The sequence below is a fragment of the Haliotis rubra genome, unplaced genomic scaffold, assembly GCF_003918875.1.
Source record: "Haliotis rubra isolate DU_JTF1 unplaced genomic scaffold, ASM391887v1 Scf172, whole genome shotgun sequence".
Taxonomy (NCBI): Eukaryota; Metazoa; Mollusca; class Gastropoda; order Lepetellida; family Haliotidae; genus Haliotis; species Haliotis rubra.
In genome coordinates, this window is record NW_025765692.1 from 140,519 (window position 1) to 165,428 (window position 24,910).

Below are 24,910 nucleotides of genomic sequence, written 5' to 3' on the forward strand. Positions count from 1 at the left end.
GTTGTGTATCAACACCTGATGTAGAAGATCTCTGGGACCGGGGCTATACTGAAACTCATAGGCTCATATACCGGCCCACTATTTGTTGTGTATCAACACCTGATGTAGAAGATCTCTGGGACCGGGCCTGTACTGTGCCTCATATACCGGCCCACTGTTTGATGTGTATCAACACCTGATGTAGAAGATCTCTGGGACCGGGGCTATACTGTACTTCATATACCGGCCCACTGTTTGTTGTGTATCAACACCTGATGTAGAAGATCTGTGGGACCGGGGCTATTCTGTACCTCATATACCGGCCCACTGTTTGTTGTGTATCAACACCTGATGTTGAAGATCTCACGGACCGGGGCTATACTGTACCTCATATACCGGCCCACTGTTTGTTGTGTATCAACACCTGATGTAGAAGATCTCTGGGACCGGGGCTGTACTGTACCTCATATACCGGCCCACTGTTTGCTGTGTATCAACACGTGATGTAGACGATCTCTGGGACCGGGGCTATACTGTACCTCATGTACTGGCCCACTGTTTGTTGTGTATCAACACCTGATGTAGAAGATCTCACGGACCGGGGCTATACTGTACCTCATATACCGGCCCACTGTTTGTTGTGTATCAACACCTGATGTAGAAGATCTCACGGACCGGGGCTATACTGTACCGCATAGGCTCATATACCGGCCCACTGTTTGTTGTGTATCAACACCTGATGTAGAAGATCTCACGGACCGGGGCTATACTGTACCTCATAGGCTCATATACCAGCCCACTGTTTGTTGTGTATCAACACCTGATGTAGAAGATCTCTGGGACCGGGGCTATACTGTACCTCATATACCGGCCCACTGTTTGTTGTGTATCAACACCTGATGTAGAAGATCTCTGGGACGGGGCTGTACTGTACCTCATATACCGGCCCACTGTTTGTTGTGTATCAACACCTGATGTAGAAGATCTCTGGGGACGGGGCTGTACTGTACCTCATATACCGCCCACTGTTTGTTGTGTATCAACACGTGATGTAGAAGATCTCACGGACCGGGGCTATACTGTACCTCATATACCGGCCCACTGTTTGTTGTGTATCAACACCTGATGTAGAAGATCTCACGGACCGGGGCTGTACTGTACCTCATATACCGGCCCTCTGTTTGTTGTGTATCAACACCTGATGTAGAAGATCTCACAGCCGGGGCTATTCTGTACCTCACATACCGGCCCACTGTTTGCTGTGTATCAACACCTGATGTAGAAGATCGTTTTCAGTCTCAGGTGTCAGGGCTCGATTTAGTGCTTTGTTACTTGCACTGGTGCAATCCAATATTGCAAAATGCAACCTAGTTATTAGTCTAACTTGCACCAGGTCAATTTTTGAGTGGGTAAAACTCTGAATAAAACACCTAAATAATTCAATAGCATATTTCTTTCATTACAAATCACAATAAAAGCAGTGCAACATGAATTTGGTCAGTGCAACTAGGCTTTCATCTCAGGTTGCACGTGGTGCAAGTAGGTGAACATCTCTTAAATCGAGCCCTGGGTGTTTCTATATTGAATTAGTCAGTTGCCATATTGCAAAGATCTATGAAGTTACAGGGGTGGAAATAACCCATTGCCCTGACGTCTGAGTCCAGTGTTTTTTTCTGTTGGGCAAGCAAATTTGTATATCACGCTGTACCGGTGTCCAGTTGACTTTCCAATGTTAATAATGTTATTTATTTAAAAAATCAACAAGAAAACGGCCGGTATAGTGGAAAAATGATCAGCTCAAGTGATTTTGCATGTGCCACTGTACCGGAGTACACTAGCAATCTTAAAGTTATTTCCACCCCTGAGTTAGCAGGTAAACCTAATGATGGAATTCACATGGTCATTCTGTTTATCGCATCCTTTGATTTTTCCTTGATGTAATTCACATTGCCATTCTGGTTGTCGCATCACTTGATTTTCCCTCGATGAAATTCACATGGTCATTCTGTTTATCGCATCACTTGATTTTCCCTCCATGGAATTCACATGGCCATTCTGTTTATCGCATCACTTGATTTTCCCTCCATGGAATTCACATGGCCATTCTGTTTATCGCATCACTTGATTTTCCCTCCATGGAATTCACATGGCCATTCTGTTTGTCGCATCACTTGATTTTCCCTCCATGGAATTCACATGGCCATTCTGTTTGTCGCATCACTTGATTGTTACATGGTGTTACTTCATCTTACAATAGTGGAAGTTGAATTGTGGTCTGAAGATAATCTCACAAAATAATTCACTGAAAACAAAATGTTTAGTCTGTGACCATGTAAGATGAGGACCCTATGTTCCATGTGGCACTGGCGGAATGTCCGTCTACACCACCGGTGGTGAACATGCTCTCAGTTCACCTCACAGCTATGAGTTAATACAACTGTAAGTCATTATTGGGCTCTAATATTCCTGACTAATAGGCAGTCCATATTTACTCACTGATCGCATTGACTGCCGCACTGTAGGAGAGCTGAGTATATTTACAGTGGTAATTCTAACACGAGTGAGTGAGTTTAGTTTTACGCCGCACTCAGCAATATTCCAGCTATATGGCGGCGACACGAGACAAGCCGATTATTAATATATATTGTAAAAGTAACAGTAACTGTGATTCAGATAAAGTGGTGTAAATGTTGATGGAAGTAGCAGCAGAATATTTTGTTATCCATCTGATCAATGTTTGTCATAACAAATTCATTCCCGAACCCCATACCTGGTAACAGGTGACGAGGCATCACACATTAAACATGAAAGCTCTGCTTCAATGGCCATGTTCTAAATAACATTGATAATAGTGATGTACATTTTGTGCCTGTATCCACCCACTTGTGCTTGCAAGTTTGATCAATAAGCCAGTATCACTAATTAGCAGCGTGAGCGAGCCATGGGTCAGATTAATGCTTGACAACATGTTGCAGCAGTTGCCCAAGGCCGTAGTTGTCAGATTGGGGCTCCACCTGTGACGCTACACCAAGATTATGTACAAATCAGGTTATGTCATCTCCTCAATAACCTCCACTAGTTAACAGTGTCAAGGAGGAGAGGGGCAACACAGATCACTAGGAATCGTCTGCACACCACATGTATTAGAGCTAGACGATAATACACAGAGGACCTATCCTGAGGCAATTTCATCATGCTTGATGTTTACAATGGGACCGAAGAAATGCTGGATTGAACAGAAAAACAGGATTGTCTTCAGTAATGAATCACATTGCTCTTTGTCACAGGACAGGTTATCTAGACTAACTCTTAGTCTCTGAATATATATAGTTTTGATAGTAATAAGTAACAAACAAAACCATTTAAATTGAAAAGGAGCCCCAGGGAGTCCAGCCTGAGGAAATCTAGACTTGCTTCATTTAGTTTTTAGCATTGCAGAGAGGGCTAGGCTTTGGGGAAAATAATGTAGTTCAGGGACTGTGAGACAGACTACGGGTTATCCTGTCCATTAGGGGATGATGTCTTGCTGTCACAGTTGCATTTCGAGGTCTTGCTACTGACTTCTTCTGTTGATCAGTGTGAAGTTCACTTGGGGATTATGGAATGTTGTGACTCATTCTCCATTAAGATGATGCTACAATTCCCTTTTCTTCATCTGTATCATTGCCAGGATGATTTTGGTGACATAATAATGTACTCACTACTTCCATTTTGGAATTCAAGTTAACAAGTGTCATGTTTTTGTCCCCCACCGCAACGTAGAACGGGGGACTATGTATTCAGCGGCGTCCGTCCAGATTCTTGTTAACGCGATATCTCATGAACCGTTGTACCCAATGTCTTCAAATTTGCTGACAGCCTACACTGGGGGATTATGCAGACACCAGTTGGTTTTAGTGACCTTGACCATAATTTCAAGGTCACCACAACACTTTGACCACTTATCAAGCTCTTGTTAACACGAAAGCGTGTGTGAAAGCGTTCGCTCGTCACACCTAAGAACCGCGTTCTGGTGTCCCCCCGCTGTGATATTGCTGGAATATTGCTAAAAGCGGCGTAAAACCATACTCACTCACTCACATGTTAACACGGCATCTCATGAACTGTTGTACCCAATGCCTTCACAATTGGTGAAATCCTACATTGGGGGATTACGCTGTCACCAGTTAACTTTGGTGACCTTGATCTTATCTTCAAAGACACCACTACACTTTGACCACTGTTCAAACTCTTAATGCGATATCTCATGCACTGTTGTACCCAATATCTTCAAATTTGGTGACAGACTACATAGGGGGATTACGCAGACACCATTTGATTTGGGTGACCGTGACCTTATCTTCAAGGTGACCGCGACACTTTTACCACTTTTCAAACTTCAGTAAACGCGATATCTCATAAAACATTGCACCCAGTGTCTTCAATTATGTCGACAGCCTACATTGGGTGATTATGCAGACACCAGTCATTTCTTGTATGTGACCAAAAAATAAAATGTAGTAAATATGGTATAAATATTTCATTCTTCTTTAGCGGCGGGGCACATTGACATATTAGTGGCAAACACTTGTTCAGTTTTGCATGTAATTCATTGTGTCTAAGCCTACATACTGATCTGATTAAAACCATCAGTTGTTGACTTTCATCTTTATGCTCATGATGTTTTACTGAAATGGAAATTTCAATATCTTCTTTAGTGTTTGTCGTATGCCATGAAGATAGGAAGTTGTTTGTGTTTATTCTTATATTTCATTATGATACCAACTGGAGTATGCCATGAAGATGGGAAGTTGTTTGTGTTTATTCTTATATTTCATTATGATACCAACTGGAGTATGCCATGAAGATGGGAAGTTGTTTGTGTTTATTCTTATATTTCATTATGATACCAACTGGAGTATGCCATGAAGATAGGAAGTTGTTTGTGTTTATTCTTATATTTCATTATGATACCAACTGGAGTATGCCATGAAGATGGGAAGTTGTTTGTGTTTATTCTTATATTTCATTATGATACCAACTGGAGTATGCCATGAAGATGGGAAGTTGTTTGTGTTTATTCTTATGTTTCATTATGATACCAACTGGAGTATGCCATGAAGATGGGAAGTTGTTTGTGTTTATTCTTATCTTTCATTATGATACCAACTGGAGTATGCCATGAAGATAGGAAGTTGTTTGTGTTTATTCTTATATTTCATTATGATACCAACTGGAGTATGCCATGAAGATGGGAAGTTGTTTGTGTTTATTCTTATCTTTCATTATGATACCAACTGGAGTATGCCATGAAGATGGGAAGTTGTTTGTGTTTATTCTTATATTTCATTATGATACCAACTGGAGTATGCCATGAAGATGGGAAGTTGTTTGTGTTTATTCTTATATTTCATTATGATACCAACTGGAGTATGCCATGAAGATGGGAAGTTGTTTGTGTTTATTCTTATGTTTCATTATGATACCAACTGGAGTATGCCATGAAGATGGGAAGTTGTTTGTGTTTATTCTTATATTTCATTATGATACCAACTGGAGTATGCCATGAAGATGGGAAGTTGTTTGTGTTTATTCTTATCTTTCATTATGATACCAACTGGAGTATGCCATGAAGATGGGAAGTTGTTTGTGTTTATTCTTATATTTTATTATGATACCAACTGGAGTATGCCATGAAGATAGGAAGTTGTTTGTGTTTATTCTTATGTTTCATTATGATACCAACTGGAGTATGCCATGAAGATGGGAAGTTGTTTATGTTTGTTCTTATATTTCATTATGATACCAACTGGAGTATGCCATGAAGATGGGAAGTTGTTTGTGTTTATTCTTATATTTCATTATGATACCAACTGGAGTATGCCATGAAGATGGGAAGTTGTTAATGTTTGTTCTTATATTTCATTATGATACCAACTGGAGTATGCCATGAAGATGGGAAGTTGTTTGTGTTTATTCTTATATTTCATTATGATACCAACTGGAGTATGCCATGAAGATGGGAAGTTGTTTGTGTTTATTCTTATATTTTCATTATGATACCAACTGGAGTATGCCATGAAGATGGGAAGTTGTTTGTGTTTATTCTTATATTTCATTATGATACCAACTGGAGTATGATACCAACTGGAGTATCATGAAGATGGGAAGTTGTTTGTGTTTATTCTTATATTTCATTATGATACCAACTGGAGTATGCCATGAAGATGGGAAGTTGTTTGTGTTTATTCTTATGTTTCATTATGATACCAACTGGAGTATGCCATGAAGATGGGAAGTTGTTTGTGTTTATTCTTATATTTCATTATGATACCAACTGGAGTATGCCATGAAGATGGGAAGTTGTTTGTGTTTATTCTTATATTTCATTATGATACCAACTGGAGTATGCCATGAAGATGGGAAGTTGTTTGTGTTTATTCTTATATTTCATTATGATACCAACTGGAGTATGCCATGAAGATGGGAAGTTGTTTGTGTTTATTCTTATATTTCATTATGATACCAACTGGAGTATGCCATGAAGATGGGAAGTTGTTTGTGTTTATTCTTATGTTTCATTATGATACCAACTGGAGTATGCCATGAAGATGGGAAGTTGTTTGTGTTTATTCTTATGTTTCATTATGATACCAACTGGAGTATGCCATGAAGATGGGAAGTTGTTTGTGTTTATTCTTATATTTCATTATGATACCAACTGGAGTATGCCATGAAGATGGGAAGTTGTTTGTGTTTATTCTTATGTTTCATTATGATACCAACTGGAGTATGCCATGAAGATGGGAAGTTGTTTGTGTTTATTCTTATGTTTCATTATGATACCAACTGGAGTATGCCATGAAGATGGGAAGTTGTTTGTGTTTATTCTTATATTTCATTATGATACCAACTGGAGTATGCCATGAAGATGGGAAGTTGTTTGTGTTTATTCTTATCTTTCATTATGATACCAACTGGAGTATGCCATGAAGATGGGAAGTTGTTTGTGTTTATTCTTATATTTCATTATGATACCAACTGGAGTATGCCATGAAGATGGGAAGTTGTTTGTGTTTATTCTTATATTTCATTATGATACCAACTGGAGTATGCCATGAAGATAGGAAGTTGTTTGTGTTTATTCTTATATTTCATTATGATACCAACTGGAGTATGCCATGAAGATAGGAAGTTGTTTGTGTTTATTCTTATATTTCATTATGATACCAACTGGAGTATGCCATGAAGATAGGAAGTTGTTTGTGTTTATTCTTATATTTCATTATGATACCAATTGGATTAAACATTGATAGGCTTGTTTATTGACATTAGACATAATAGTGATATTGAATTCACCATCGTGGAAGTAGAGCAGCTTTTATACAATGTACCGTATTCACCTTGCTAAAGTGAATTGTATTCACCTGCTTCACTGCATTTTGTCTACTGTAGTTAGCATCCTTCTTGAATATGAACCCAATCTAGGAAAGGCTGTAAATGATAAGAATGAGTGAGTGAGTGTGGTTTCACACCGCTTCCTACATTGTACAAAATGGGAATCAAATATTTATTGGTGTGGCGAGTGAACGTTGTCACCACTAGGCTACCTCAATACCCCTCCATTTAAAAGAGGGCGGTGGGGTAGCCTAGTGGTTAAAGCGTTGGCTCGTCACGCCGAAGACCCGGGTTCGAATCCCCATAGGGTACAATGTGTGAAGCCCATTTCTGGTGTCCCCCGCCGTGATGTTGCTGGAATATTGCTAAAAGCGGCGTAAAACCAAACTCAGTAAGTCAGTCTATTTAAAAGAGCTCTGTACCAAGAATGAAAATGTACATGTCATTCTATACTTTTGTGTGCATTTATATTAAGAACATGTTTACTATTTTTTTAAACATTTAGTTTTATTGACATTTGGATTTATGTCATTCAGTCATCAACGTCACCATATCTAACTTATTCTGAATAGGTGTAATATATCTATTTTCTAATGATGCTCCTTTTAGTAGTATTACAGTGAAGGCGGTATCTATGAAACATTATATACCAGTGAATGAAAACGATACAGTTATATATTTACTCTACAGCTTCCTTATGCAGGTTGTCATGGCCCTCTTGACCCTGACCCTATAAATTACACGCTAATCAGTGCCTGCCTTGACTTCAGTGTTCTACATGTCACTTAAAGTCCTTCGTCATATAATTACGGTTCCATTTTATGGTGGCTTTGATATAACACAAACAACATCATAATAGGTTAGAAGTGATATTCAATTATTAAACTTGATAATGTTTAATATTATTATATATAAAGTAAATAAATATTAGTGAGTGGGTGGATTAGTGAGTTAAGTTTTACGCCGCACTCGGCAATATTCCAGCTATATGGCAGCGGTCTGTAAATATTCAGGTTTGGACCAGACAATTCAGTGATCAACAACATGAGCATCAATCTATGCAACTGGGATACGATGACTTGTGTCAACCTGTCAGTGAGCCTGACCACCCAATCCGTTAGTCGCCTCTTACAACAAGAATGGGTTAATGAAGACCAGTTCTAATCCGGATCTTCACAGGTAAAATAAATATTAAAAACAATCTGTTTACAAGTCATTGGTGGTACAATATGGTTGTAAATAACTCAAGAGTGCTTTTCAAATGGTGCTTGAGCTGGGGTTGCATGTGGTACTCCATTGTGCCAGTCGTCCTAGATTCTGACTCTCAAAATTAGTCTACACTCGTGATACTGGTTAGATAAAAATACACTCAACTACTCCCACCCGAATATTGTCAGAACCTGTCATGGGCAACAGAATGAACCACCTATGCGTCAAAAACAATGTCATTACAAAAAACAGAATTCATGGCTTGAACTGAAAACATAACTTTCCGAAATTAATAATGTTGGATGCAAATTCACACCTGAAAATACAATGAAACCAGCAAAACTTAGTTGTTTCTTATAATACAAATTCACCATGACTGACAGATGTGCTATTAGTTCCCAGACAACTAGTAACACTTAGTGACATTCTCTACTGGTTTCATTCCATGTATAGGGCGGTGGGGTAGCCTAGTGGTTAAAGCGTTGGCTCATAACGCCGAAGACCCGGGTTCGATTCCCCACATGGGCACAATGTGTGAAGCCCATTTCTGGTGTCCCCCGCCGTGATATTGCTGGAATATTGCTAAAAGCGGCGTAAAACTAAACTCAGTCAGTCAGTCATTCCATGTATAAAAATATATTTAATATTTGCATCCAAAATACTTCTAAAATATATTGGCATTTAATTAAAATATTTTGATAATTTCAACAAATATCATGAATAAATTGAATAATTTCAACTTTTGTTCTTTGTTTTCAGAGTGAGGCTAAAGAGCTGTCCACCATCAAAATGGAGCCAGACAAGCCGGTGTGTCGAGAAACCACGCCCCTGCTGTTGGATTCTCGGAAGGAGAACGTGAAGCTGGCCGGCAATGTTTCAGCAGCTCCTCCATCCCCTATCATCAGCAGGACGCCATCGAACGACCCATCACTGCCTGTCATTCAAGTTGAAGTCGAGAGTCAAGCCTATCAAGTGCAGTCTCAAATCCCAGTCCAGGACAGTCGGGCCATGATGGAAAATGCTACCAGGTAAGCGTTTCAGACAGTGCGGTTGAAGGGGTTGTTGTCGGCACGGGTACTACAGATGTGTACCCCAGGTACATTTCGATATGCAGACACGTACCTTAGCAAAAATCAGAATACAGAAATGTACCCTAGGAAAAGGCCATCCTGTACTGTGCTATTTTCTTGATCGGAATTCAGATGCATTTGATAGGGTTACATGGGAAGCGAGCAAACGGAGCATACACAGGAATGAATATTTCGTGATCCACAGTACCACTTGCAATCAGCCGAATGGGAACAACTACATATGTTTTCAGTTTTGGGTTGCGGATAATGGACTCGTCTGCCGTTTAGGGTACCAGGTACATTTCTGTATTTTAACTTTGTGTAGGGTACATACCTGTAGTACCTGTGCTGACAACAACCTCTACAGCGATAGTCAGGCCATGTTGGTACACTGCCCCAGCTACTGATCTGCAAGCCAACAACTGATGGATAGCTTTCTCAGCATTGATGATTAGGAAAATCATAAGATTTTGTGATATGCTGTTATTGACAACCTCCATGTTTTGCATGATGTGGACACTAGGAACGAACCTACATGCCTTTTGTTAGAAATGTTGACAGTATTGTGTTTTGTCTACTGCCAAGTCACCATGTACTTAAGAGTGTCTTTCTGTGACTTGTCAGTTGCACATGATCTACTGGCAAACAAGGATAAGTTGAGCACTGACCCCGACAGTTGACCCGTATTAGCATGTATGGGTGCCACCCACTGGCGCTTGCCATTGTTAGCGAAAGGCCCCAGGTTGTCCGCGATCAAGTGTAGTGTGACTTGCTACACCGACACGAGACGTGAGCAAGGCGTGTGCAGATACGCGTGGAATCAATTTCAGTGCAATGCACGTGCACTAGCCTACATCTGCTCTACCTTTCACAAACCAAATGGGTTTGCTCATTGCCATGCACCACCTACTTCTCGTAAACGTGTTCTCTGCAGCAGTCCAACTTATCCTTGTTTGCCAGTAGATGGACTTGCCACCAAATAGGCCATGAAAACTGAGGTCTGCGGATGTTATTTCTGTTATTCTTAGGTTCAAGGGAGGAAGATTGGAAAATAAATAGATAAATAAAAGGAGGTTTGAGTGTTAAGAAGCTTCTAGAAATTGCATTAACTGCCTTCTAAGAAGTCTGCAAACAATACTTTCCATTCCACTATGTCATCTGGGTGCAAGATGCTTGGATGGAGATCACAGAAGATGTTTCTGCCATTAACAACAGCTCTATAACACGATTGAAGACTTCTCTTGAGGTTCTTCTATCAAACATATTGTCAAGGTGGATAGTTACTTTAGTGACAAGTGTTTTATTGTATGTCTGAAAATATCACTTGAATAGCAAATACCAAACAATATCTTCAACTGTTAAAGGTTCATTCAAAAGGTTTATTGGTAAAGAAATAAGGGTGAATAATTGAAAAGAATACATTGGGGAAGTATGCTGATTGTCGTTGTGCTGTGGTTCTCTTTTAAAAGAAATTTATACCTGTGAAGATCGGGAATAGAATTGGTCTTCAGCAACCCATGCTTGTCATAAAGGGACTGGATGATAGGTCTGCATGGTATTACCTGTATACCACAATACGCCCTTCAATATTGCAGTAATATTTATCAGAAGTGATATATTGGGTAATAAGAATATTTGAAGTTTTGTGATGATCTCTATGGTTTCATGTTAATCTACACAGACTTTCATTCACACTGAAGTTTTCCATTATAATTTATTGACAAAACAGCATACTTTACATACAATAAGTTTTATAATAAGGAAAATACAATCCCTCAAAATCAGATCTAAATTCGAGATTTCTGTTGTCATGACCACAACATTATTTGAAGGCATTAGTATGTCGAAAATAGACTCTGCATGTACCATCAATGTCATTCACTGTCAAACATTGAAGCTCCTAATATATCCCAATTTATCGGGATACGAATACCAGAATCGCAATATATTGCAATACAATTTATTTTCCAACACACAGCCCTAGTGTTGGGTATCATTAACACCATTAGAGATAGCAATCACAGGGGTGGAAATAACTTTAAAATTGCTAGTGTACTCCGGTACAGTGGCACATGTAAAATCACTTGCCCTGATAATTTTTCCACTATACCGGCCATTTTCTTGTTGATTTTTTAAATATACAACATAATTAACATTGGAATATCAACTGGACCCTGGTACAGCGTGATATACAAATTTGCTTGCCCAACAGAAAAAAACACTGGACTCGGGCGTCGGGCAATGGGTTATTTCCACCCCTGCAATCAACTTCTTGATGAATGAGCCAGTAAATGAGAAAGGTCTGTGAAGTGAGACAAGGGAACTGAGTGACCCAGATTGCTGGTCTTCTAATGAGCAATGTCAGATTTACTAGTTACTGCTTCTGTGATTGTTGTGCTGCTATCAGGTCAAAGGTTGAGGACTATATCCAGATAACTGACACTTATCGGTACTGAGCATGTTTGAGTGTGATGATGTAACAGGGACTTTCCCTACAACTACAACTTGTAGTACAACTTGTACAAGGTCAAGATAGGCCCTCAGTGACCCATCATTGTCTCCATGTGGAGGTACAGTGTAAGGACCAGACCCAAGCGGACCATGTGTGTCTCCCTGTGGAGGTAGTGTAAGGACCAGACCTCAGTGACCCATCATTGTCTCCATGTGGAGGTAGTGTAAGGACCAGACCCCGGTGGGCCATGTGTGTCTCCCTGTGAAGACACTGTGTCGTCTGCTGGTGATGATCCCACAGTCAGTCACAACAAGGCGTCGTCTGCCTGTGTGGACCCCAGGGCCAGTTACAACAAGGGGTCGGCTGCCTGTGTGGACCCCAGGGCCAGTTTAAAAAAATGGGTCATTTGCCTGAAATGACTCCACAGTCAATCACAGCAAGGTCCAACTGCCTGTGCTGACCCCAAAACCAATCACATCATCTTCTCCATGATAAAGTACACTTGCTTGAACTGACAATGCTACACTGTATAGTATGACCAGAAATTACTGAGAATTTTAGGAATATGTTTAATTGGATTTCTAGTATAAACAACCTAGACCAGCTATCAAGTGCTTGGTTTCTTTCAAGAGAGACAACTTTGTTAATCCTTTTTCATTAGTTTATTTGTGAAGAGTTAGCCCCCTTTGTTTACTTGCTAGCAGACGACATTTTCAGTGATCCTCAGTATGGATGATTTAGAGAAGAGGAAGTTGATCTTAGAGTATTATAACAAGGACATCAGATCAGCTAAAGTGATTTCAAGTAGAACAGGCATCCCTTTGTCCACTGTTTATTGTGTTTTGAAAAATATTGCAAATGCATATGGCATTGAGCACCAGGGGGGCGCAGGTAGGCCCAGAAAATTGACTGTCGGTGACTGGAGGCGGCTTGGTATTCTTGTTTCTAAAAACAAACAAAGAAGTTTACAAAACATAAGGCTGGATATGATTGATAGAGGAACTGTGGCTGTCTGTAAGGTAGAACTGAGCTGCATGCAATGGGTTGGCAGAAAAGTCAAGGAATTCCATCACCGATCATGAAACCTGAACAAAAGGAGCAAAGGTTGAACTGGTGCTTACAGCATAGAAATTTTAACTGGGACAATGTGATTTTCTCGGATGAAAGTTCTGTGTGGCTGTTTCCTAATACACTGAAATTCTGGACCAAACAAACGGAAAACCTTTGTAACAGCGCCCAAAGTACAGTCTGAAATGTAACGTGTGGGGTGGCATATCTGTGTTAGGGGCAACGCCCCTCTGTGTATTTTAAGGGAATATGAACAGTGAGCAGTACACAGATATTCTCGAGGGACATTTACTTCAATTTGCTCACGTGTTCTATGGAAATGTTTGGATTTTCCAGCAGGACAACGACCCAAAACATCGTTCAAAGCATTCACAGGCCTGGTTTCGGACCCAAAATATGACATTATTAGATTGGCCAAGATATAGCCCTGACCTAAATCCAATAGAAAATGTTTGGGGACTTATGAAGGAAAGTGTCAATAAGAAAAATCTGCCAAATATTGCTGAAATGAAATAAGATGTGGTCCGATATTGGGACAGCATGGACCATGACTTTCTAACTTCTTTGATCAGTAGTATGCCTCGCCGCGTTGAAGCCTGCATTGCTTCCCATGGTGACTTGAAAAAATACTAACTGTTCACCTGTCTTTGAATCTGGAGTTATGTTCTGCTAATATTCACATTTAATACGTGAGTAATGAGTGAAAAAAAATAATTTACAATCTTTTATTTTCTCAATAATTTCTGGTTGTGCTGTATCATTAATGTGTCAACCTCACCACGTTGGTTTTGTTCCACTTTTCGTACAGCAGATGCTAGGAGTGGCCCAGATAACCCACTTGTTTGCTTTGATTTGATTTGCAGAGTTGCATCCCTTAGCTGTTCCAGAATGCTGTGATTGTGGATTCACATCCCAGATTCACTGCTTATATATTTTGTTCCGTTTGTCAGTCAGTACTGTACCTTTTCTTAATGATGTCACCAAGGTTTTAAATGGCTGTTTTTCCTTTATGACATGATGTAACTTAAACACTGTTAAAAGCAGTGAAGAAAGTAACAACATATGACAAGATGTTTAGATTTGCCACCATTGACCTCCTCAATAGGGTGTCAACAAGCAGAAGTTAATTCCCCCCAACCAGCTCTAAAATCTGTGAAGCCATCAGGACACCATATTTTCTTGATCAGCTGAAAGGATGCTGTGATTGTACAGCTTGAGACATGTTTGCAGATTCTTGCATTTACCTTGACGAGCTGATTGATGTTGTCACTTATAACATAAAGATCTGTGTTGACTGTGTTGTTCCTACAAAAACATTAATGAGTTTTCTCGAATGACATGCCCAGGATAACAAAAGAGCTTAGTCAGTAATAAATGAAAAGAAAAGAGCTTTTTGGGAACAAGTTGAAGTTTGAGTCAGTTCCAAAAAACTATTGCAATATATGTGAGGGAAACATGTAAACTCTTACACAAGCTGCTGATTGTGATTGTCGACTGGAATTACATAAAGATAATTATCACAGCGGAAAGGAAATGAGCAGGAAAATGTGCAGAAAATATGTGTTAATAGCGATCAGTCGCATCAAAGTGCTACCCTAATGGCTATCATAATCAAATATATAGGTAGTTAAAGCTGCACCTGAGATAACGAGATACTGGAATATATTATTCATAAAAAAATATTTATTTCAGACGTAGTTCTTGCGGTCGCTGCATCAAAATTCTTTGGAGTTAACAGGTATATTTCAACCTAATCATGAGCAGACCGGGAGATAATGTGTATTCAGGTGATTACTGTGTTGCAGGAACTACAAAGCCCAAGCTCAAAGTCTATCAATACATTGTATGGAGCAATGCAAACAACTTATTGTTGCCTGTTTTACCATAACATTTCAATACAAAATATTGCTTTGAATTGTCTTTGATACAGTCCATACTTGGGGAGAAAAATGCCTGTTGCTTGATTAAATACCTGTGGATTATAATTACATGGATATGTTATAGTTCTCTGACAGAGTGTGTCCTGGGCCCATGGCACATGCAGGGTTTATAGAGGAACGGTCATGTGACCTACATCCACAACATTTGCAGGGACTGCATGTGCCAAAGCCCAGGATGTACCGGTCTGACAACAAGTATGGTGGGCTGTTTACGCCAAAATCAGAGAGAGTGCTGGAAAGTACTGAAGAGTTAGTGACAAAAACTAAATTTAGCCTGTGACAGCTGTTTCCAGCCTTGTTTATGGGAAATACACATTGTTATCTCCATGCGTTTAAACAATACTAGCCAAACAGGAAACACAATTCAAATGGTGAATCATCATACCATGTGATATTTGATTCCATCATATGTTCATATGGTTGAATTCCCTGGAAACAGTGTAGTTTATCTGTATGAGAGTCAGTTATACATGAGTGTGCACGACTGCTGCAACTATTCCACTATAAGGCAGATGTGACACATATCATGAGTGTGCATGACTGCTGCAACTATTCCACTATAAGGCAAATGTGACACATATCATGAGTGTGGGTAAACAATATAGTGACAAGTCAGGCAGTTTAACAGGAACAACTTTTTGTGGATAGACATTTTGCTTTATTGCAATGGATAGAACGTTTCGGTGTTAGCATCTACACTGAAACGTTGCATCTGTTGCAATAAAGAAGTCTATCCATAGAAAATCACTTCTGTTCATCATCCCACCTTTTAAATGCCACTCGAAGAAGTTTAGTCAGTAGTTTATGTATTGTTCATTGTATTCAGTGAAACAAGGAAGTAAATGTGAACATTGTTAATCAATAGGGGGTGGCTATTGAGGAGGAAACAACTATTGCAACATACTGTTGTGTTAGCGATCGTTAAGTCTGTTGTAACCAACTATTGCAACATACTATTGTGATAGCGATCGTTAAGTCTGTTGTAACCAACTATTGCAACATACTGTTGTGTTAGCGATCGTTAAGTCTGTTGTAACCAACTATTGCAACATAAGTCGCTAAGTCTGTTGTAACCAACTATTGCAACATACTGTTGTGTTAACGTTAAGTCTGTTGTAACCAACCATTGCAACATACTGTTGTGTCGTTAAGTCTGTTGTAACCAACTATTGCAACATACTGTTGTGTTAGCGATCGTTAAGTCTGTTGTAACCAACTATTGCAACATATAGCGATCGTTAAGTCTTTAAGTCTGTTGTAACCAACTATTGCAACATACTGTTGTGTTAGCGATCGTTAAGTCTGTTGTAACCAACTATTGCAACATACTGTTGTGTTAGCGATCTTTAAGTCTGTTGTAACCAACTATTGCAACATACTATTGTGATAGCGATCGTTAAGTCTGTTGTAACCAACTATTGCAACATACTAAAGTCTGTTGTAACCAACTATTGCAACATACTGTTGTTAGCGATCGTTAAGTCTGTTGTAACCAACTATTGCAACATACTGTTGTGATAGCAACATCGTTTAAGTCTGTTGTAACCAACTATTGCAACATACTGTTGTGTTAGCGATCGTTAAGTCTGTTGTAACCAACTATTGTAAGTCTGTTGTAACCAACTATTGCAACATACTATTGTGATAGCTTATCGTTAAGTCTGTTGCAAATTGCAACATACTATTGTGATAGCGATCGTTAAGTCTGTTGTGTGTTGTGTTGTAACCAACTATTGCAACATACTATTGTGATAGCGATCGTTAAGTCTGTTGTAACCAACTATTGCAACATACTATTGTGATAGCGATCGTTAAGTCTGTTGTAACCAACTATTGCAACATACTATTGTGATAGCGATCGTTAAGTCTGTTGTAACCAACTATTGCAACATACTATTGTGATAGCGATCGTTAAGTCTGTTGTAACCAACTATTGCAACATACTATTGTGATAGCGATCGTTAAGTCTGTTGTAACCAACTATTTTGTGATAACTATTGCAACATACTATTGTGATAGCGATCGTTAAGTCTGTTGTAACCAACTATTGCAACATACTATTGTGATAGCGACCGTTAAGTCTGTTGTAACCAACTATTCTAATACTAACTATTGCAATAGTTTTTTCTCCTTGAATTGTCTCATTTGAAGTCATTTCCCAAATGAATATGTAGTGTATATGAATTAAAGCGGTGGTGACTTAATGGGTGGCAGCGGTGGCTGAGTGGGTTAGATGGCTGACTATTTATGCTGGTGATTAGGTGCCTGACTCTGAGTAATAGAATCTGTTCTTTACCAAGAAAGTGTAATCCCAAATGTAACATGTTACATTATTCCACCTGACTTACATATATTCCATTTTGCATATTTTACTTTGAAATTCAAGTAAAAAAATGCATTCAGAAACTTTTTCGTGAATATTCAATTCTAGTGATTGCAGGTAACAAATGCATGATGCAAATGACAGACACAAAGATGCATGCCTCCATAATGTTTTCCACTGAAATGTAAATAAGGTTTACTAAAATCTGGGATGTAAAATAGAAATTATGAAAACTGAGCAGTTGTTGAGCCTTTTGTTCTAGAGTGAAGCCCATTTCTGGTGTCCCCCGCCGTGATATTGCTGGAATAGTGCTAAAAGCGGCGTAAAACCCAACTCACTCACTCACTCATTTTGTTCTAGAACTGAAACTGGGAAGTTTAGAAAGTACCCACTAGCCTTTGTTTTTGAGTCACTGGATTCCACCGTGTTTGGATAGTCGAATGTGAAACTGTTGACAGGAAGTGGAAGATAGTGTGAATATTCTATCAAACAAATGATTTTGTTGTGTTGTAAGCTGTCCAACAATGGTGACGACAGGAAGGAGGTGTTACTGTTGTGGCAGTTGATACCTCAGTAGTGACAGTCGCATGTGAAACTGAAACTAGTGGAGAATAAATAGTTTGTGGCATTGTGTGCGAGAAGGTCATATCACTAAGATAACATGATGATGATGATGATGATGATGACAGTCGCATATTGAACTGAAACTAGTGCAACTAAATTGTTGATGGCATTGTTTGCGGGAAGGTCATATCACTCAGATGACCCTGTCCCACATAATGATGATGATGTTAATGGTGATTGTGATGGTGAAGCTGATAAAGTACCTCCGGAAATCAAAATAAAATGGTTTTTGGCACTTATTTTGTAGTTTTGAACACGACTTAAGTTGGATTGTTAAATATTCTATGACTGTTGTTATTCCAAACTTTTATTTTTAACACTTTTTGTGAAATCATCTGAAATTGATGAGTTTATAGAAGCTAGAGCACATCATATCATTTTTATGCCCCCGCCATATATGGCAGGGGCATATAGGGTTACCCTCGGTGTCCGTCCGTCGTACGAAACAGGGAATGTATTCTATCCACTTCTCCACCATAACCGCTCTGTGAAATTAAATGAACTTATACATGGGCTTTCTTGGGACTCTAATGGTGTGCATCTCATATTTTGTTTTTTTATTTTTTTTTATTTTATTGGTTTAATTTGTAAGTTTAGAGACATTTGAACTTAGGTACATTTTGCTGAATTTCTCTATGATGATAGTGTAATAGGGGATGAAGTCTATCCACTTCTCCACAAAAACTGCTCAACAGAATTGAATAAACTTCTACATGTCTTTTGTAGCGACTCTAAAGGTGTGCATTTCAGTATTTTTTTATGCAATTTCTTAATTTTGTCACTTTTACAGATGTTTGAACTTAGTTGAATTTTGTTCTATTCAGCCTGTTTGTTCCATCCAACAGGGGGTGTACACGTATGTTATCCACTTCTCCTCAAAAACTACTTTATGGAATTCATTTAGATTACACATGTGCTTTATAGGGACTCTAAAGGCGTGCATCTCATATTTTGATTTTGTATTTTATTTATTTTTCCAATTTTAATGCCGTTTGAACTTAGATAAATTTTGTTGAATTTCTCTCTGAATATAGTGTTGTAGGGGGTGAAGTCTATCCACTTCTCCACAAAAGCTGCTCAACAGAATTGATTGAGCTTCTACGTGTGTTTCATTGGACCTTGTTCATCCAATTTCTTAATTTTGTCACTTCTACAGATGTTTGAACTTAGTTGAATTTGGTTCTATTCATCCTGTTCGTCCCATACAACAGGGGGTGTACTTTATCCACTTCTCCTCAAAAAACACTGCACAAAACTCATTTAGCTTACATATGTCTTTTATAGAGACTCTAAAGGTGTGCATCTCATATTTTGTTTTTGTATTTTATATTTTTTTGTATGTTTAGAGACATTTGAACTTAGATAAATTTTGTTGAATTTCTCTCTGATGATAGTGAAATAGGGGATTAGATCTATCCACTTCTCCACAAAAACTGCTCGACAGAATTGATTAAGCTTATATGTGTGTTTCATTGGGACTCGAAAGGTGTGCATCTCATAGTTGCATAGAAGTTTATTGAACTTATTCGTGAATTTTGTTCAGTTATTGATCTTTATATGATAATAGGTTGTGTTATCTAACCCCTCAACACATTGTTTTTAGTGTTTTGAAGTACTTCAGTGGGACCCTGAATGTGTGAACTCTTCCTACAGCAGCGGGGGCATCTGTGTCCCTGGACACAATTTTTTCTTGTTACCCCTTGAAATTTCATCAAAGTCAAAATGTATGTTTCTGATGCAAGCTATAGTATGCAAATGAGATGTTCTCTCCATATGTTCGCATACAGGATATATTTTATAAAAATGTGTCATATTCCATTCATTCTTTATTTCTTTTATCCTAGTTGATATAAAAAATAAATGATTTAGGGATTTTCTCCGTACATTTTTCATGCCTTTACTCTTGTTGAAAGTTTCTTATTTTTACGAGTGCATTCATAGCTTTGATTGTCAGTTGCACAATTGCTATGGCAACGCTTGTGCAAATGCATCTTCCCGTCTAAACTGTATGTATTATAGTTGTTACCACCCATTGTTGATTGTGACGTAAGTTATAACATGTTTCCAAATTTGTTGATTGTATGCAATTATTTTTTTTTACCAGTAAAATCATATTTTGGATGATGATCAGAGGACCAAATTAAAAGGACAAGTTGGGAAAAGCATTGTTTTTTTAATATTTGTTAAAACTACCTATTTTAATGAAGTAATAAACACATAAATGCCAAAAACATTTGATGTCTATTTCTGGGAGTACATTAGTAACTAGTGCTCATGTTCAACAAAATACCATCTGATTTCCTTATCAGACAGCTAATGCTTGAAAATGGTATAAGTATCTGTACCAAGACATCGCTTGGACAATAAAGAAGTTGATAGTACCATATGTTATATTTGGGATTACACTGTCTCAGTAAAGTACAAATTCTCGTACTTTTGTTGGGTTGAGTCCCATACGGGAATCGAACCAACTCCCTCAGAGTCATCCATGAGTTGATCATCCATAAAGGGGGCGGTGGGTGTAGCCTAGTGGTTAAAGCATTGGCTCGTCACGCCACCGAAGACCCGGGTTCGATTCCCCACATGGGCACAATGTGTGAAGCCCCTTTCTGGTGTCCCCCGCCGTGATATTGCTGGAATATTGCTAAAAGCGGCGTAAAACTAAACTCAGTCTGTCAGTCATCCATAAAGACTTCTCTTCCTCATCAGAGAAGCATATGCATCGGAAAAATTATTGCAGCTCTGCAAAAACATCAGTAAAACACCACAAGGGGAGGACCCTGTCTGCCCACATAAGTGTATAATAGCATCAGCTTATATCACATGTGGGTGAATGGAATAGTTTATACATATCAAGTAGCATTTGAATAGATTATTAGTGACAAATGATGGGTGATTTGACAAATTGATTACCAGCTTCATGTGATGTTGTGTTATCAGCTGTCATGTGATGTTGTGTTATCAGTATCTATAGTTCTCCATGATTAATTTCTAGCTAGAAAACAAAACATTAGTTCAAAATACCCAGTGGATCAAAGATAAGGAAATGAATACAAATAAAGATACAAATACCCAATTAGATGAACATTAACTTGCCAGTAGCTCAGAATGTTATCTTGAGCACTGTGAGAACAGGGACTACTGGGAAGTGATTTAGGGACGTCGTCTTATGTCATTATGGGTTTGTGTGCACCCATCTGATTCTCTAGCATGAGCTGTCACAATTCTGAAAAGATGTTAAAATATGGTATTTGTTGGTCCCTGCCTGGCACTCGGCATTAATGGGTACAACAAGGACTGGTCGGCTCGGAGTCAGTATAATGTATCTGAGTGGGGTATTCATGCTTAAACCCAGCTTATGTCTGGGCTAGTACAAGCAGCCACACATACACACATCGCCATATGAAATATTCTTAAGTGCAACGTTAAACCCCATTTCACCTCACCTGTCACCATTCTGATTTCATTTTTACTGATTTTATTTTACATTGTGGCAAAAAACTTACTGAAAGTGTGCTGAACTACACCTTGTGGCATATATCACTTCATTCTGGATGAGAATTACAAGATATTTTGGTGCAGACATCTTGAATTGCCCAGGTGTATTCATGATCTGAATCAAAACTTGGTTGTTACCTCTTTCAACCTGCAAGATCAAAGTTGTAACAGTCTTCATATGGTGCTGGGCCCCGTTTCACAAAGCTCTCGTAGCGCTACGACTATCGTAAGTCAGTGTTACGTTATAGGAGGTAGGAATGCTACGAGGAAAGTTACGAGATCCTAGGCTTACGAGAGTTTTGTGAAACGGGGCCCTGGGGGTGGTGGGATAGTCTAGTGGTTAAAGTGTTGGTTTGTCATGCCAATGACTTTGGTTCAATTCCCCACATCAGCACAATGTGTAGCATTTCTGATGTCCCTGTCGTGATATTGCTGAAATATTGCTAAAGGCAGCCTTAGACCATACTGACTGACACGTGTGATGATGTATTCACAGGGATGTGAACAGAGCCAATATTTATGCATTTAAAGTCACTGTTACAGAGTCGTGGATACTGGCCAAACTTACCTATTGTCAGTACAAATGTTGTTGTTTTTCTGGTAAGACAGGACTGTTGGTAATTCAGATCAGCAGCAAATTCTTTGTCAATATGGAAACAGTATAAGACTCAAGACACATCCCTGTTTCACTCCAGTTGGACATCCAGAACAGTATTGTGTAGAAAACTTCTTCTCTCCATCACACTTACCTATTGTCATTACAAATGTGTGTTCTGGCAAGACTGGAATCTCTTGGGAATTCAGATCAGCAGCTAATTCTTTGTCAATCTGGAAACATTATAGGACTCTACACACAACAATGTTTCACTCAAGTTTAGTTGGACATCCAGAGCAGTATTCTGTATAATACTTGTGTTCTTCTCTCTGTAAACTTGCATTACAAATGTTTTTTCTGGTAAGACTGGACTCACTTGGTAATTCAGATCAGCAGCTAGTTCCATTGCCAATATGGGCTCAAGACACATCCCTGGTTCACTCCAGTCGGACATATAGTTCAGTATTCTTTATAATGCTTGTGTTCTAATCTCTCCAGCAACCTGCAGAGTCTCATGCATCTACTCAAGGGAAACATTGGTACAGGGATCCTAGCCATGCCCATCGCTGTGAAGAATGCAGGATTGTGGGTAGGTTCATTGGCATCTGATAGCTCCAAAATGTAAGGGCCTGGAAAACATCTCTACTTAACAGGTTTTATAATTATCCAACAATAACCTCCATGCTAATATTTCTATTAACGAATCGTGTATCTTACATTCCTTACGGGTTTATTTCATGTGTAAATGTACTTGTCCTCCATCGGCAATGCTCATTATTTCTGTTTATGTGTTACAATCTGTTCTGATCCTGGCATTCCTGAGACAGGTCTTTCCCTGGATTTCTCTGTCACATTTGAATGCCATGTCTACATTATGTCTCATGAGGATGGGAAAGCCACAATAACTCAGTGCGCCTTGTGGCAGCAAGAATTGTATGCTCCCCAGGGAGTTGAGATTGATAATAAGATGTGCACTATATAAGTATCCAATAATAATATGTCTACTTCCTTCCTTCTAGACAGGGACCATTGGGCTCCTGCTGATCGGGGTAGTAGCCGTCCATTGTATGCATCTACTGGTCAAGTGCAGCCATCTCCTGTGTCGCAGGTGAGGAGGCATTGCAAGTGTTCTCAGAGATTTAGTCCTGTGGTATATACAGGTGTATACCACATCATGTTCTGTCATTTATACCACAGTGTATTGTTATGTTCGTATATACCAATATCTGTTGTCTAAGTTGGTTAATAGTAACAAGATTAGATTAAAGTTGTTTTGAAGTGAAAGCTTGGTCCCCGCGTATCCCTTACTTAGTCATCACTTTGCTGTTGTGTCGAGTGTTGGATAGCCTTGCTAAGTTTTGTCAAATGTTGGATAGCCTTGCTAAGCTGTGTCAAATGTTGGATAGCCTTGCTAAGTTGTGTCAAATGTTGGATAGCCTTGTTAAGGTGTGTCGAGTGTTGGATAGCCTTGTTAAGTTGTGTAAAGTGTTGGATAGCCTTGTTAAGTTGTGTCAAATGTTGGATAGCCTTGTTAAGTTGTGTCGAGTGTTGGATAGCCATGCTAAGTTGTGTCAAGTGTTGGATAGCCTTGCTAAGTTGTATTGAATGTTGGATAGCCTTGCTAAGCTGTGTCAAATGTTGGATAGCCTTGCCACGTTGTGTCGAGTGTTGGATAGCCTTGCTACGTTGTGTCAAATGTTGAATAGCCTTGCTAAGTTGTGTTGAGTGTTGGATAGCCTTGCTATGTTGTGTCGAGTGTTGGATAGCCTTGCTAAGTTGTCTTGAATGTTGGATAGCCTTGCTAAGTTGTGTCGAGTGTTGGATAGCCATGCTAATTTGTGTTGAGTGTTGGATAGCCTTGCTAAGTTGTGTCAAGTGTTGGATAGCCTTGCTAAGTTGTATTGAATGTTGGATAGCCTTGCTAAGTTGTGTCGAGTGTTGGGTTGTGTCGAATGTTGGATAGCCTTGTTATGTTGTGTCAAATGTTGGATAGCCTTGCTAAGTGTTGTCAAATGTTGTATAGACTTGCTAAGTTGTCGAGTGTTGGATAGCCTTGCTAAGTTGTGTCACTAAGATGTGACCGAACACTACGATCATGGGTTTGCATGAACGATGTTTCCAGGTTTTCCAGCACCATTCTCCTGCTCTTGGCTTTCAACATAGTTAAGTTTTAACACTTTTTATGGATAGACAACTTCTTTGTTGCAGTAGTTGCGATGTTTCAGTGTAGATCCTACTGCAACAAAGAAGTTGTCTAGCCATAAATGTGTTCCACTTCATCCTAGCAGCTTCTAAATGCCACTTAAGGAAGTTTCAACATAGTGGTAAAACATCTAAGACCAACATTATTTTCTGGCTTTCCTTACAGAATATGTTCACTCACTGTCATAAAACAATAAAACTCAACTTACTCACTCAAGTGTATTTAGAGTTGACAGATTTTGTTTAACTTTTCAGGACATCAAGTATAGCGTTAGATTATGCAGATGTCGCTGAGGTTTCACTTAAAACAGGACCACAACCACTTCGTAGGTTTGCCAAAGCTGCAAGGTGAGTGGGTTTACTTGAAGTAAACTGACTGGGCTTACATGGCCCAGAGCTATACATCCTTCCACACTGACTTCCACACTGACTTCCACACTGGCTTCCACACTGGCTTCCACGGATGTGGGATGAATAGAGGATACTAAATGACCTTCTGTGTAACACCATTTTTATTATCCCCCTGGCATGTAATGATCGCACAACTCGAAAACCTTTCAATATCTTTCAACA

The 24,910-nt window shown here is 39.1% G+C and overlaps 1 protein-coding gene across 2 annotated transcripts in view; it reads left to right on the forward strand.

Moving 5' to 3' along the window:
- Positions 1–24,910, forward strand: part of LOC124272712 (proton-coupled amino acid transporter 4-like) — a 54,940-nt gene that overhangs the window by 14,160 nt on the left and 15,870 nt on the right. For both annotated transcript variants that reach the window (XM_046707897.1, XM_046707898.1), the window contains exons 2-5: positions 9,325–9,593; positions 22,634–22,724; positions 23,155–23,243; positions 24,593–24,685. In XM_046707897.1, the coding sequence (XP_046563853.1) occupies positions 9,325–9,593; positions 22,634–22,724; positions 23,155–23,243; positions 24,593–24,685 (542 nt within the window). The remainder of the gene's footprint in view (positions 1–9,324; positions 9,594–22,633; positions 22,725–23,154; positions 23,244–24,592; positions 24,686–24,910) is intronic.